This window comes from Engraulis encrasicolus, unplaced genomic scaffold, assembly GCF_034702125.1.
Source record: "Engraulis encrasicolus isolate BLACKSEA-1 unplaced genomic scaffold, IST_EnEncr_1.0 scaffold_159_np1212, whole genome shotgun sequence".
In the NCBI taxonomy this organism is placed as follows: Eukaryota; Metazoa; Chordata; class Actinopteri; order Clupeiformes; family Engraulidae; genus Engraulis; species Engraulis encrasicolus.
This window is the reverse complement of record NW_026945120.1, coordinates 67,840-79,678: the sequence shown is the minus strand read 5'-3', so window position 1 is coordinate 79,678 and position 11,839 is coordinate 67,840. Positions and strand designations below refer to the sequence as shown.

At 48.7% G+C, this 11,839-nt stretch overlaps 1 protein-coding gene across 1 annotated transcript; it reads right to left on the bottom strand.

Moving 5' to 3' along the window:
* Positions 1-9,797: 9,797 nt before the first annotated feature.
* Positions 9,798-11,394, bottom strand: LOC134442435 (uncharacterized). Its single transcript, XM_063192605.1, has 3 exons — positions 11,325-11,394; positions 10,371-10,468; positions 9,798-9,950 (listed from the first exon to the last, which is right to left on the bottom strand). Exons 1-3 carry the CDS (start codon positions 11,365-11,367, stop codon positions 9,825-9,827), a joined length of 267 nt encoding a protein of 88 aa, XP_063048675.1. The 5' UTR covers positions 11,368-11,394; the 3' UTR covers positions 9,798-9,824.
* Between the last annotated feature and the right edge of the window lie 445 nt (positions 11,395-11,839).

Below are 11,839 nucleotides of genomic sequence, written 5' to 3'. Positions count from 1 at the left end.
TTTCCTTTTTGACTTTATTTATGACAGGACAGTGAAGGTGGTGACAGGAAGCAAGTGGGGAGAGAGACGGGGAAGGGCCGGCAAAAGGAATCGAACCCGGGTCAGGCGCGTGGTAGACAAGTGCCCTACCGTTTGGTCACGGCAGGGCCGGTGCATGAGTTATTACTTTAAAAAAATTATGGGAAGAACAAATCTGTTCAGCAAAATCCTGGACTATGTGTAAACATGGAGTGCGTATACATGCAGTTCAGTATCCTGAATATGATCGGGATATTAAGTATCTCGAATTTGAGTTTGAGCATATAAACACTTCAGTATCCCGAATAAGCCCTTATCCGGGATACTGAGACATCGGGATATGCTAGGTGGAGTATTCCAAAAGAAGCCGGGATACTGACGCATGTACACACCTTATTCCTATAGAACGCTGTTGCTGGTATCCAGGCTACACGCATTTGAAGACAACTCTATAACAGCCAAGAATGTAGACCAGGATATAACGTTCTTGGCTTATATAAACACCTTATATCTCGAATATGATCATAACCGGGATATGCCTCATATTCGGGATACTGAACTGCATATGAACGCACTCATGGTCTAATTTCTCGGTTATGTGTAAACAGGTCTAAGTCTGACTCCTCCCCCTCACCTGTCAGTGGAGAGCTACACCTGTCACCCTTTGGCTGCAAGCCCAAACTCTAAACACACACACACACACACACACACACACACACACACACACACACACACACACACACACACACACACACACACACACACACACACACACACACACACACACACACACACACAAGCACTTTCTCTCTCCCTCTCCCTCTCGCTCCCCCCCTCTCTCCCTTTCTCTGTATCTCTCTTTCTCTCTCCACCCAATCTATATCTCTCTCCCTCCCTCCCCCTTCTCTCTCCCCCTCCCTCTCTCTCTCCTCTCTATCTATCTATCTATCTATCTATCTATCTATCTATCTATCTATCTATCTATCTATCTATCTATCTATCTATCTATCTATCTATCTATCCCTCCCTTTATCTCTCCCTCTCCCTCCTTCTCTCCCTTCCCATATATCTCTGTCTCACTCTCCCTCTCCCCCTTCCCTCTCTCTTCCTCCCTCCCTCTCTCTCTCTCCCTCCCTCCCTCTCTATCTCCCCCTCCCTCTCTCTTTCTCTCTCTCGCCCTCCCTCTCTCTTTTACACACGTGCTCTCTCTGTCTCTCTCTGTCTCTCCCTCCATCTCTCTCTCTCTCTCTCCCTCCCTCGCTCTCTCTCTCGCACACATGCTCTCTCACTCTCTCTCCCTCTCCCTCCCTCCCCTCTCTCTCTCTCTTTCTCTCTCTCTCCCTCTTTCTCTCTCCCGCCCTCTCTCTCTATCCCTCCCTCTCTCTCTCGATCTCTCTCCCTACCTTCCTCTCTCTCTATCTCTCTCTCCCTCCCTCCCTCCCTCCCCCCTCTCTCTCTTGCACACATGCTCTCTCTGTCTTTCTCTCTCTCGCCCCCTCTCTGTCTCTCCATCTCTCTCTCTCTCTCTCTCTCTCTCTCTCTCTCTCTCTCTCTCTCTCTCCTTGCCCCTACCTCCCTCTCTCTCTCTCTCTCTCTCTCTCTCTCTCTCTCTCACTATCTCTCCCCCGCCTCTCAGCATTTACATTTCATGCTGACATACAACACGTCTATCAACTACTGGAAAGGAGAATTAACAATGACACATTTAGTTTACTGCATTTTATCTCAATTCTGTGATAGGCAACAAAAAGGAGAATTAATACATTTTGACACCACAGCTCTGCGAGCCAATTTGGGTCCCGACCTACCATTTAAGAAGCACTGCTATAAACAGTATGGTGTCTTGCTAACCAGTTTAAGTCAACAACAACTTTAAAGATGTAGTGTGTGGTTATTCATTTATATATATATTTGTTTTACATTACTCATCAAACCATATATTTTATTTCAGAGTAGGAGTATTTCTGGAGGATGTCTTACCTGGCCAGCTGGGTAAAGTCTCCTTTACAGGAGAGGCCGAGTGTTGGAGGGGGTGTTGTCCAGGCAGTGGAGTGTTGGGAGGTCCTTGAAATCCTGTTTAGGCCGCGTCTTCGAAGGTCTGTGGACTTTGGAGGATGTCCTTTATTGGAACAAAACAAATTAACTCATTAATTAACAAATTGCCTTTTAAAAAATATATATGATTTTCATAGTTCATTTCAAAGGAGGAAGACTTCTGGGAAATTCTTACCTGGCCTGCTGAGGGCAGTGTCCCTGCTAAGAATGGTCGCGTCTTCGAGGGTCTGTGGTCAGCAGTGGAGGACGTCCTTCCCAGGAGAGGAGAGGAGAGGAGAGGAGAGGAGAGGTCGTCTCTCTGCCACCGCTGCTACCTACTGCCCTGTGTCCCGTCCTCACTCTGTGTTTAAAGGCTGGTCTTTTCCTGGTGGTTCCCCCAAAAGCTCCCTGGTGCGATGGTGGAATACGTCATTGGCCTGATGTCTGGTTTCTGCTGTAGGATTTGCATAGAGACCCATCAGGCCTGATGAGCAAGTCACGGGCGATGAATGCACAAGCTGTACAGTCTCACACATTGGCAACAGCTATGAATGCACCTATTCAAATAAACACACACAAACACAAACACACCACACACACACACATAAAAACACACACACGCACGCATAAATGTGTGCGCACGCACACACACAAACACACACACACATACAAAAACACACACACGCACGCACAAATGTGTGCGCACAAGAGCATACACACACACCCACACAAACACATGTACGCAAGCACACACACAAACACATACAAAAACACACAAACACACACATGCACACACAAACTCTCACTCTCTGTAACCACCATCATACCTCATGGCCTTGCCTCTCCTCTCCATCTTCTCTTCTCCTCTTCCTCTTCTCCTCTCCTCTCCTCTCCTCTTCTCCTCTCCTCTCCTCTCCTCCACACTCCTCTCCTCTCCTCTCCTCTCCTCTCCTCTTCTCCTCCCCTCCTTTCCTCCTCTCCTCTACACTCCTCTCCTCTCATACCCCCCTCTCCTTTCCTCCCCTCCTCTCCTCTCCTCTACACTCCTCTCCTCCACACTCCTCTCCTCTCCCCTTCTCTCCTCTCCTCTCCTCTCCTCTCCTCTCCTCTCCTCTCCTCTCCCTCTTCTTCTCTCCTCTCCTCTTCCCTTCCTCTCCTCTCTCATCCTCTCCTCTCCTCTCCTCTCTTCCTTTCCTCTCCCCTCTTCATCCTCCTCTCCTCTCCCCTCTCTTATCCACTCCTCTACCCATCTCTCTCCTGCCCTCTCTTATCCTCTCCTCTCCCCTCTTCTTCTCTCCTCTCTCCTCCTCATCCTCTCCTTTCCTCTCCCCTCCTCATCCTCTCCTCTCTCCTCCTCATCCTCTCCTATCCTCCTTTCCTCTCCTCCCCTCTCCTCATCCTCTCCTCTCCTCTCTCCTCCTCATCCTCTCCTCTCCTATCCTCCTTTCCTCTCCTCCCCTCTCCTCATGCCCTCCTCTCCTATCCTCCCCTCTCCTCATGCCCTCCTCTCCTCTCTCCTCCTCATCCTCTCCTCTCATCTCTCCTCCTCATCCTCTCCTCCTCTCTTCCCTCCTCATCCTCTCCTCTTTCCTCTCCTCTCTCCTCCTCATCCTCTCCTCTCTCCTCCTCATCCTCTCCTCCTCTCTTCCCTCCTCATCCTCTCCTCTCTCCTCCTCATCCTTTCCTCCTCTCTTCCCTCCTCTCGTCTCCTCCCCTGCCCTCCTCTCCTCTCTCCTCCTCATCCTCTCCTATCCTCCTTTCCTCTCCCCTCCTTTCCTCTCCCCTCCTCTCCTCCCCTTCACTCTCTCTCCCCTCCTCATTCTCTCCTCTCCTCCTTTCCTCTCCCCTCCTCTCTACACTCCTCCTCTCGTGGAGGACGTCCAAGAGCAAAGAGGAGAGGAGAGGTCGGCTCAGGTGAGGGTCAGAAGAGGTCGTCTCTCTGTCACCGCGGCTGCTCCCTTCTGGACTGCTTCCACACACACACACGCACGCACGCACGCACACACACACACACACACACACACACACACACACACACACACACACACACACACACACACACACACACACACACACACACACACACACACACACACACACACACACACACACTCACACACACAGTACATACACACACATACACACAGAGACGTGCACATCCCAATTTGTCGTTTTCCAGTGAAACTCATCTGTATGCAGGTTCCTGGTACTAGACTGATCATCTTTGATGTTGATATTTTGCATCATTTGATGGAAACTTCCTCAACTGGGGTCTCAGACCTGTATGCAAACACTTCACCCACACACACACGTCATTCACACATTGATACAGCACTACACTAATGATATTGGTCTGTCACACACACACACAAATGCACGCACGCACACACACGCACGCACGCACGTGCACAGAGGCAGAGGAGGGGCCCTGAGTCAGATCATCATTACATTGTATGATATTGAGGAGAGGGGGGCCCTCATAGGACATTGCCCCGGGTCCGACCAAAGCTGTCAACGGCCCTGCTAGCTGTAACCGCCACCATACCTCATGGCCTTGCCTCTCCTCTCCCTCTTCTCCTCTCCTACTCTCCTCCTCTCCCCTCCTCTGCTCCTCACCTCTCTTCGATCCTCTCCTCTCCTCTCCTTTACTCTCCTCTCCTCTCCTCTCCTCTCCTCTCCTCTCCTCTCATCTCCTCTCCTCCCCTACCCTCCCCTCTCCTTTCCTCTCATCTCCTCTCCACCTCTCTCCCCTCCTCTCCTCTGCTCCTCACCTCTCTCCATTCCTCTGCTCCTTCCCTCTGCTCCTCTCCATTCACTTCCTCTCCTCTCCTGTGCTCCTCTCCACTCCTCTCTTCTCCTCTCCGCTCTCCACTCCTCTCATCTGCTCCACTCCTCTCCTCTCCTCTCTCCACTTCTCTCCTCTGCTCTCCTTTCCTCTCTGAACAGACGCAGCTACATCACAACGACAGTGTAACACATGAAGACTTGATCATTATTTTTTTTTATTATTTATTGACAGTAAGGTTATTACAGAGTCTCTGCACAATGGGGTCAATTACCCTGTCATGGTTTACTGTAATACCGCAGGCACACTGAGCAGCATGCAAATATGACCAGGCACACAGGAGAGAGAGAGAGAGAGAGAGAGAGAGAGAGAGAGAGAGAGAGAGAGAGAGAGAGAGAGAGAGAGAGAGAGAGAGAGAGAGAGAGAGAGAGAGAGAGAGAGCCCTCTCAGTGACACCCCACTCCACTCCACCCCACCCCATGCCACTCCACCGTATTGCAAATGCTGCCCCAGTGGGTTTGCATAGAGAGCGTCACCACATCATGTCACGGCTTCCATGCAAAGGCCTCTCGAGGTATTCAAATGGAGCCCTGACCACATACTGACACACCACCCCACCCCACCCCACACACTGACACACCACACCACCCCACACCACCTCACAACACTGTGATGATGGGAGTGATTACAGTAAAGCCCAGCTCCTGTATGGCAGGACACACACACACACACACACACACACACACACACACACACACACACACACACACACACACACACACACACACACACACACACACACACACACACACACACACACACACACACAAGCAAACACACATAGACGGTTCTAGAAAGGGGGTCAGGGTGGGCCATGGCCCCTCTAGAATTGCTCCTGGTCCCTGTTGTGGCCCTTGTGCTACTGAAATCTAAATATCAAATACAAAATAAAAAATAGAATATTGCACCTGTTTTTGCATTAAATGTAAACATAACAGGCCCCCTGGTCATTGTGGTCTGGTGGTCCTGGTCTAGAACTGCCACTGCAAACACACACACACACACATACACCCACACGCACACGCACACACATAAACAAGCACACCGACACAGACTTTAGGTGTGTGACCCCGTTGAGAAGGGCCACAGTGATGGGTGATGCATGAGTATGTGGACACCCTGGATGGGAGTACGTATTACGGTAAACACTAGCTCCTTTCCTGGACCTGCCTGTGGCTGCGTGTGGCCATGCAAAGGCCTCTCGAGGTATTCAAATGGAGCCCAGACCACATACGGACACAAGGCACCCCACTACACTACACCACACTGGGGGGGGGGGGGGGGGGTTAATCCACAGGTGTCCAACTTGTGTAATAATATGGTAAAGTCTAGTGCCCGCATGGCAGGTGGTGGTGGTGGGGTGATGATGGGGGTGATTACGGTTAAGTCTAGGTTCTGTCCTGGACCTGCCTGTGGCTGCGTGTGGCCATGCAAAGGCCTCTCGAGGTATTCAAATGGAGCCCAGACCACATACTGACACCTCTCCACCCCACACACTTGACACACTACACCACACACTGAGGGGTTAATTACACCACCCCACACACTACACCACACCACTCCACCCCACCCCGAGGTGTTAATTACCCTCTCATGGTTAATACCGCAGGTGCCCTGGGCAGCATGCAAATATGACACTCACCAGGCACACAGGAGAGAGAGAGAGAGAGAGAGAGAGAGAGAGAGAGAGAGAGAGAGAGAGAGAGAGAGAGAGAGAGAGAGAGAGAGAGAGAGAGAGAGAGAGAGAGAGAGAGAGAGAGAGAGAGAGAGAGAGAGAGAGAGAGATAGAGAGAGAGGAAGGGAGAGAAAGGGAGGGAGGGACGGAGCATGGTACTCTACTGTTCCCCACCCTCCTCCATGACTGAGGTACCCTGAGCATGGTACTCTACTGTCCCCCACCCTCCTCCATGACTGAGGCTGCATTTTGGGGCGGAATGCATACGGGCGAAGGGGTGTGCGTGTGTGCATATCTCCTCTCCTCTCTTCTCCTCTCCTCTTCTCCTCTGCTCCTCTCCTCTCCCCTCGTCTCTCCCCTCCTCCCCTCTTCTCTCTGCTCCACTCCTCTGCTCCTCTCCTCGCTCCACTCCTCCTCTCTTCTCTCTGAACAGACTAAGCTACTGTACATCAGAATGGCATTGCTATGAACTATGATATTACAGAGAGCCTTAAGTAACACATAAAGACTTGTTCATTTTTTTATTGACAGTAAGGTTATTTCAGAGGCTCTGCACAAAGAGGTTAATTACCCTGTCATGGTTTACTGTAATACCGCAGGCGCACTGAGCAGCATGCAAATATGACCACGCACACAGGAGAGAGAGAGAGAGAGAGAGAGAGAGAGAGAGAGAGAGAGAGAGAGAGAGAGAGAGAGAGAGACATAGAGAGAGAGAGAGACAGAGAGAGAGAGAGATAGCCCTCTCAGTGACACCCCAGCCCACTCCACCCCACCCCATGCCACTCCACCGTATTGCAAATGCTGCCCCAGTGGGTTTGCATAGAGAGCGTCACCACATCATGTCACGGCTTCCTGACCTCAGTAGAGATAGGCCTGGTGATAGCCACAGCCACTGAGCAGCTGCAAATATGACCAGGCATACGAGAGAGAGAGAGAGAGAGAGAGAGAGAGAGAGACAGAGAGAGACAAAGAGAGAGAGACAGAGAGACAGAGAGAGACAAAGAGAGAGAGAGAGATAGCCCTCTCAGTGACACCCCAGCCCACTCCACCCCACCCCATGCCACTCCACCGTATTGCAAATGCTGCCCCAGTGGGTTTGCATAGAGAGCGTCACCACATCATGTCACGGCTTCCTGACCTCAGGAGAGATAGGCCTGCTGATAGCCACAGCCCTGCCGACCACAGATACAGAGATACCTTTGCCTTATTGATACCCAAAGGAGATACAGCAATAGCCTTCTTGATACCCAAAGCAATAGCTTTAAAACCAATAGCAATAGCCATATTGATACCCAAAGGAGATACAGAGAGAGCCTTACTGTAGCCCTCATGGTAAGCAGAGAGGGAGAGATAGGTTTATTGATAACTAAAGGCCTACTGACCACTGATAACTGTAATGATAACTAAAGGCCTACTGACCACTGATATTGATAACTGAAGGCCTACTGACCACTGATAGCCATAATGGTAACCAAAGGCCTACTGACCACTGATAGCCTTAATGATAACCAAAGGCCTACTGACCACTGATAGCCTTAATGATAACCAAAGGCCTACTGACCACTGATAACCAAAGGCCTACTGACCAATGATACTGATAACCAAAGGCCTACTGACCACTGACAGCCTTAATGATAACCAAAGGCCTACTGACCACCACTGACAGCCTTAATGGTAACCAAAGGCCTACTGACCACCACTGACAGCCTTAAGGCTAACCAAAGGCCTACTGACCACTGATAGCCTTTATGATAACAAAAGGCCTACTGACCACCACTGACAGCCTTTATGGTAGCCTGTGCTGACCACTGAGATAGGCATACTGTAGCCCTGAGTGCTTATTGATTCCCAAATACCTAACCGTACAGAAGAACAGCTTGCCTTAATGATAACCAAAGGCCTAAGTGACCACAGAATAGCCTTAATGATAATCAAATACCTAACTGACCACAGAAGAACAGATAGCCTTAATGATAATCAAAGACCTAACTGACCCCATAACTGATAGCCTTATTGATAACCACAGATGAAGAGATATCCTTATTGATAACCACAGTTGGTGAGATATCCACAGCTGATAACCAAAGGCCTACTGACCTCAGAAGGAGAGATAGCCATAGCCCTCCTGACCACACACACACACACACACACACACACACACACACACACACACACACACACACACACACACACACACACACACACACACACACACACACACACACACACACACACACACACACACACACACACACACACACAGGAACACTGCAATAACACACACTTTGATAAACACATCCAACACAACAGGATTTGTCCAAATCAAAATTACTTTATTGAGTAATAGAATCACATGTTTAAGCAGTACAGATCAGATGGAAACATTTAGATCAGCCAGCACAACATGGACCATGGAGTGTGTGTGTGTGTGTGTGTGTGTGTGTGTGTGTGTGTGTGTGTGTGTGTGTGTGTGTGTGTGTGTGTGTGTGTGTGTGTGTGTGTGTGTGTGTGTGTGTGTGTGTGTGTGTGTGTGTGTGTGTGTGTGTGTGTGTGTGTGTGTGTGTGTGTGTGTGTGTGTGTGTGTGTGTGTGTGTGTGTGATATTGAGTAATAATGTCAATAACAACAAACCTTAACCCATAAATATCAAACACAGCAAACCATGAATTGTAAACAACAAAACAAAACAAAACAAAACAACAGCATAATCTGTGAGATGAAAATCTCTATTACCTCCAACCAGATGAAACCCCTGTCACATAAAACTGTTAAATTGAAATACCAAACACATCAAACCTTGAAGATTAAATATCAAACATATTACATTACACTGCATGATATTGCACTTGGCAGACGCTTTTTAACCAAAGCGATCTATAATCAAGGACATATTAACCTACAACACTTGCACTTTTAGGCGATGATCATGTCCTCAATTGCAAGTCAATTTGGTTAAAAAGCGTCTGCCAAAATGCAATGTAATGTAATGTAATGTGCTTGATATTTAATCAAACAGAACAAACCTTTAAATTTAAATCCCAATCACACCCTCACTCTCCTGTGTAGTGTGTACTGCCAGTGTGTGTGTGTGTGTGTGTGTGTGTGTGTGTGTGTGTGTGTGTGTGTGTGTGTGTGTGTGTGTGTGTGTGTGTGTGTGTGTGTGTGTGTGTGTGTGTGTGTGTGTGTGTGTGTGTGTGTGTTTGTGTAGTGTGTACTGCCAGTGATGACCTCCCCACATAAACTCAGTGTGTGTTTAGAACTCATCTCTCTTCTCCTTCTTCTTGTCGTTCTTCTTCTTGTGGAACACCTTTCCATCTGGCTGCTTCCTCCAGGACAACTGAACAGCTCTCAACCCCTTGGCCTTCAGTCTCTGTTCAATCTGAAGAAGAAGACCAGAGGTCATTTATGCCTCTTTTCCACTGCAGGTTTTCTGTTAGGCCTACAGCTCGACACAACACGACTCAGCCCCCTCTTTTTGCTTTCCGATTGAGCTGTATGGTGCCTATTCTAAAAGCAAAAAGTGATGGGCGAGTCGCGCTGTGTGGCGCTGTGTGGCGCTGTGGGCCTACCAGAAAACCTGCAGTGGAAAAGAGGCATTAGAGAACTAGAGGTCAGTCAGTTAACTAGAGGTCATTCAGATACCATTGTGTGTGTGTGTGTGTGTGTGTGTGTGTGTGTGTGTGTGTGTGTGTGTGTGTGTGTGTGTGTGTGTGTGTGTGTGTGTGTGTGTGTGTGTGTGTGTGTGTGTGTGTGTGTGTGTGTGTGTGTGTGTGTGTGTGTGTGTGTGTGCTGGGCTCACCTGCTGTAGGAAGGACCTCTGCACGTCAGGATCTTCCACGTCCAGATCAGAAGCCATCTCCATCTCCACTCTCACGATCTGAGTCCTTTTCACAAGAGCTACATAAGGACAGTAAACAGAGAGAGAGAGAGAGAGAGAGGGAGAGAGAGAGGGAGGGAGAGAGAGAGAGAGAGAGAGAGAGAGAGAGAGAGAGAGAGAGAGAGAGAGAGAGAGAGAGAGAGAGAGAGAGAATTGTCAATAAGTTACACATCACAAAATTCACAATTCAAAAGTCTATTCACGAAAACAATCAGGTGAGCTGTGGTAAGTTATGGTAAGAGGTGTACATGCTGCACGTGAGGAGGGCTAAGAAAGTAAGTGACTGAAGTCATATAATAATAATAATTATAATACTTTCGTTTTATATAGCGCCTTTCAAAACACCCAAGGACGCTTCACAGAGTGTTGTGTTGGAAAGTGTGAGTGTGTGTGTGCATCAGTGTGCAAGCGTGTGTGTGAATGCATGTAAGTGAAAGTGCTTGTGGAACTAGCAGCCATAAGCCTCCAGGAAGAGATATGTCTTAAGGTGTTGCTTAAACTTAGCCAGTGAAAGGGCATTCTGGATGTGGTCGGGCAGATTGTTCCAAAGAATGGGAGCAGCAACATGGAAGGCTCTGTCACTGGTGGCCTTGAGCCTGGTACAAGGGACGATCAGCTGGCCCTTGGAAGAGGACCGCAAGGATCTTGAGGGGTCATAGGGATGAAGGAGGTCTGTGAGATAGTGGGGTGCCAGACCATGGAGGGACTTGAATGTTATATGACGCGCTACTTTACGATAACATCTGGTGAGGTAAGATGAGGTATGGCAAGGTAAGGTAAAGCTGAGGTGAGGTTAGGTACGATGTGAGGAACAGTTAAGCTTGGTAAGGTCAGGTGACTGAGGTAATGTAAGATGTGGTGCAATAATAGACTCACCATTGCTGATGATGTCAACAGAGCTGCTTACTGATGATGTCATTGGGCGATCTTGTCTCTCTCCACTGCACTGGTACTGACCTGCCTCTAGGGGGAGTGTGATGGTGATGGTCTCACTTGTCTTACCAGGAACTGGGCTGTTGGCCTTTAGCCAGACATACTGATGCCAGTCAGAGTACTCTGGTATGTCACAGCGGAGGGTGACTTCATCTCCAGAGTAGAAGGGAGGAGAAGACTCCACCTCCACTGTAGCAGTCGGGAGATCTGATGAGTCAAAACAAATGATACATTTAGTGTAGTGATTATCAAATCAAGAGCAAGTAAAACAAAATAAATCAAATGTAATTATTACAACAAAATAGACATTTCACATTACATTACATTACATTACACTTAGCTGACGCTTTTATCCAAAGCGACTAAGAGTTATTTAGAGGGTATTGGTTACAGTCCCTGGAGCAGTGTGGGGTTACAGTAGGTGCCTTGCTCAAATCCCGCACCTCTCTGATCTACAG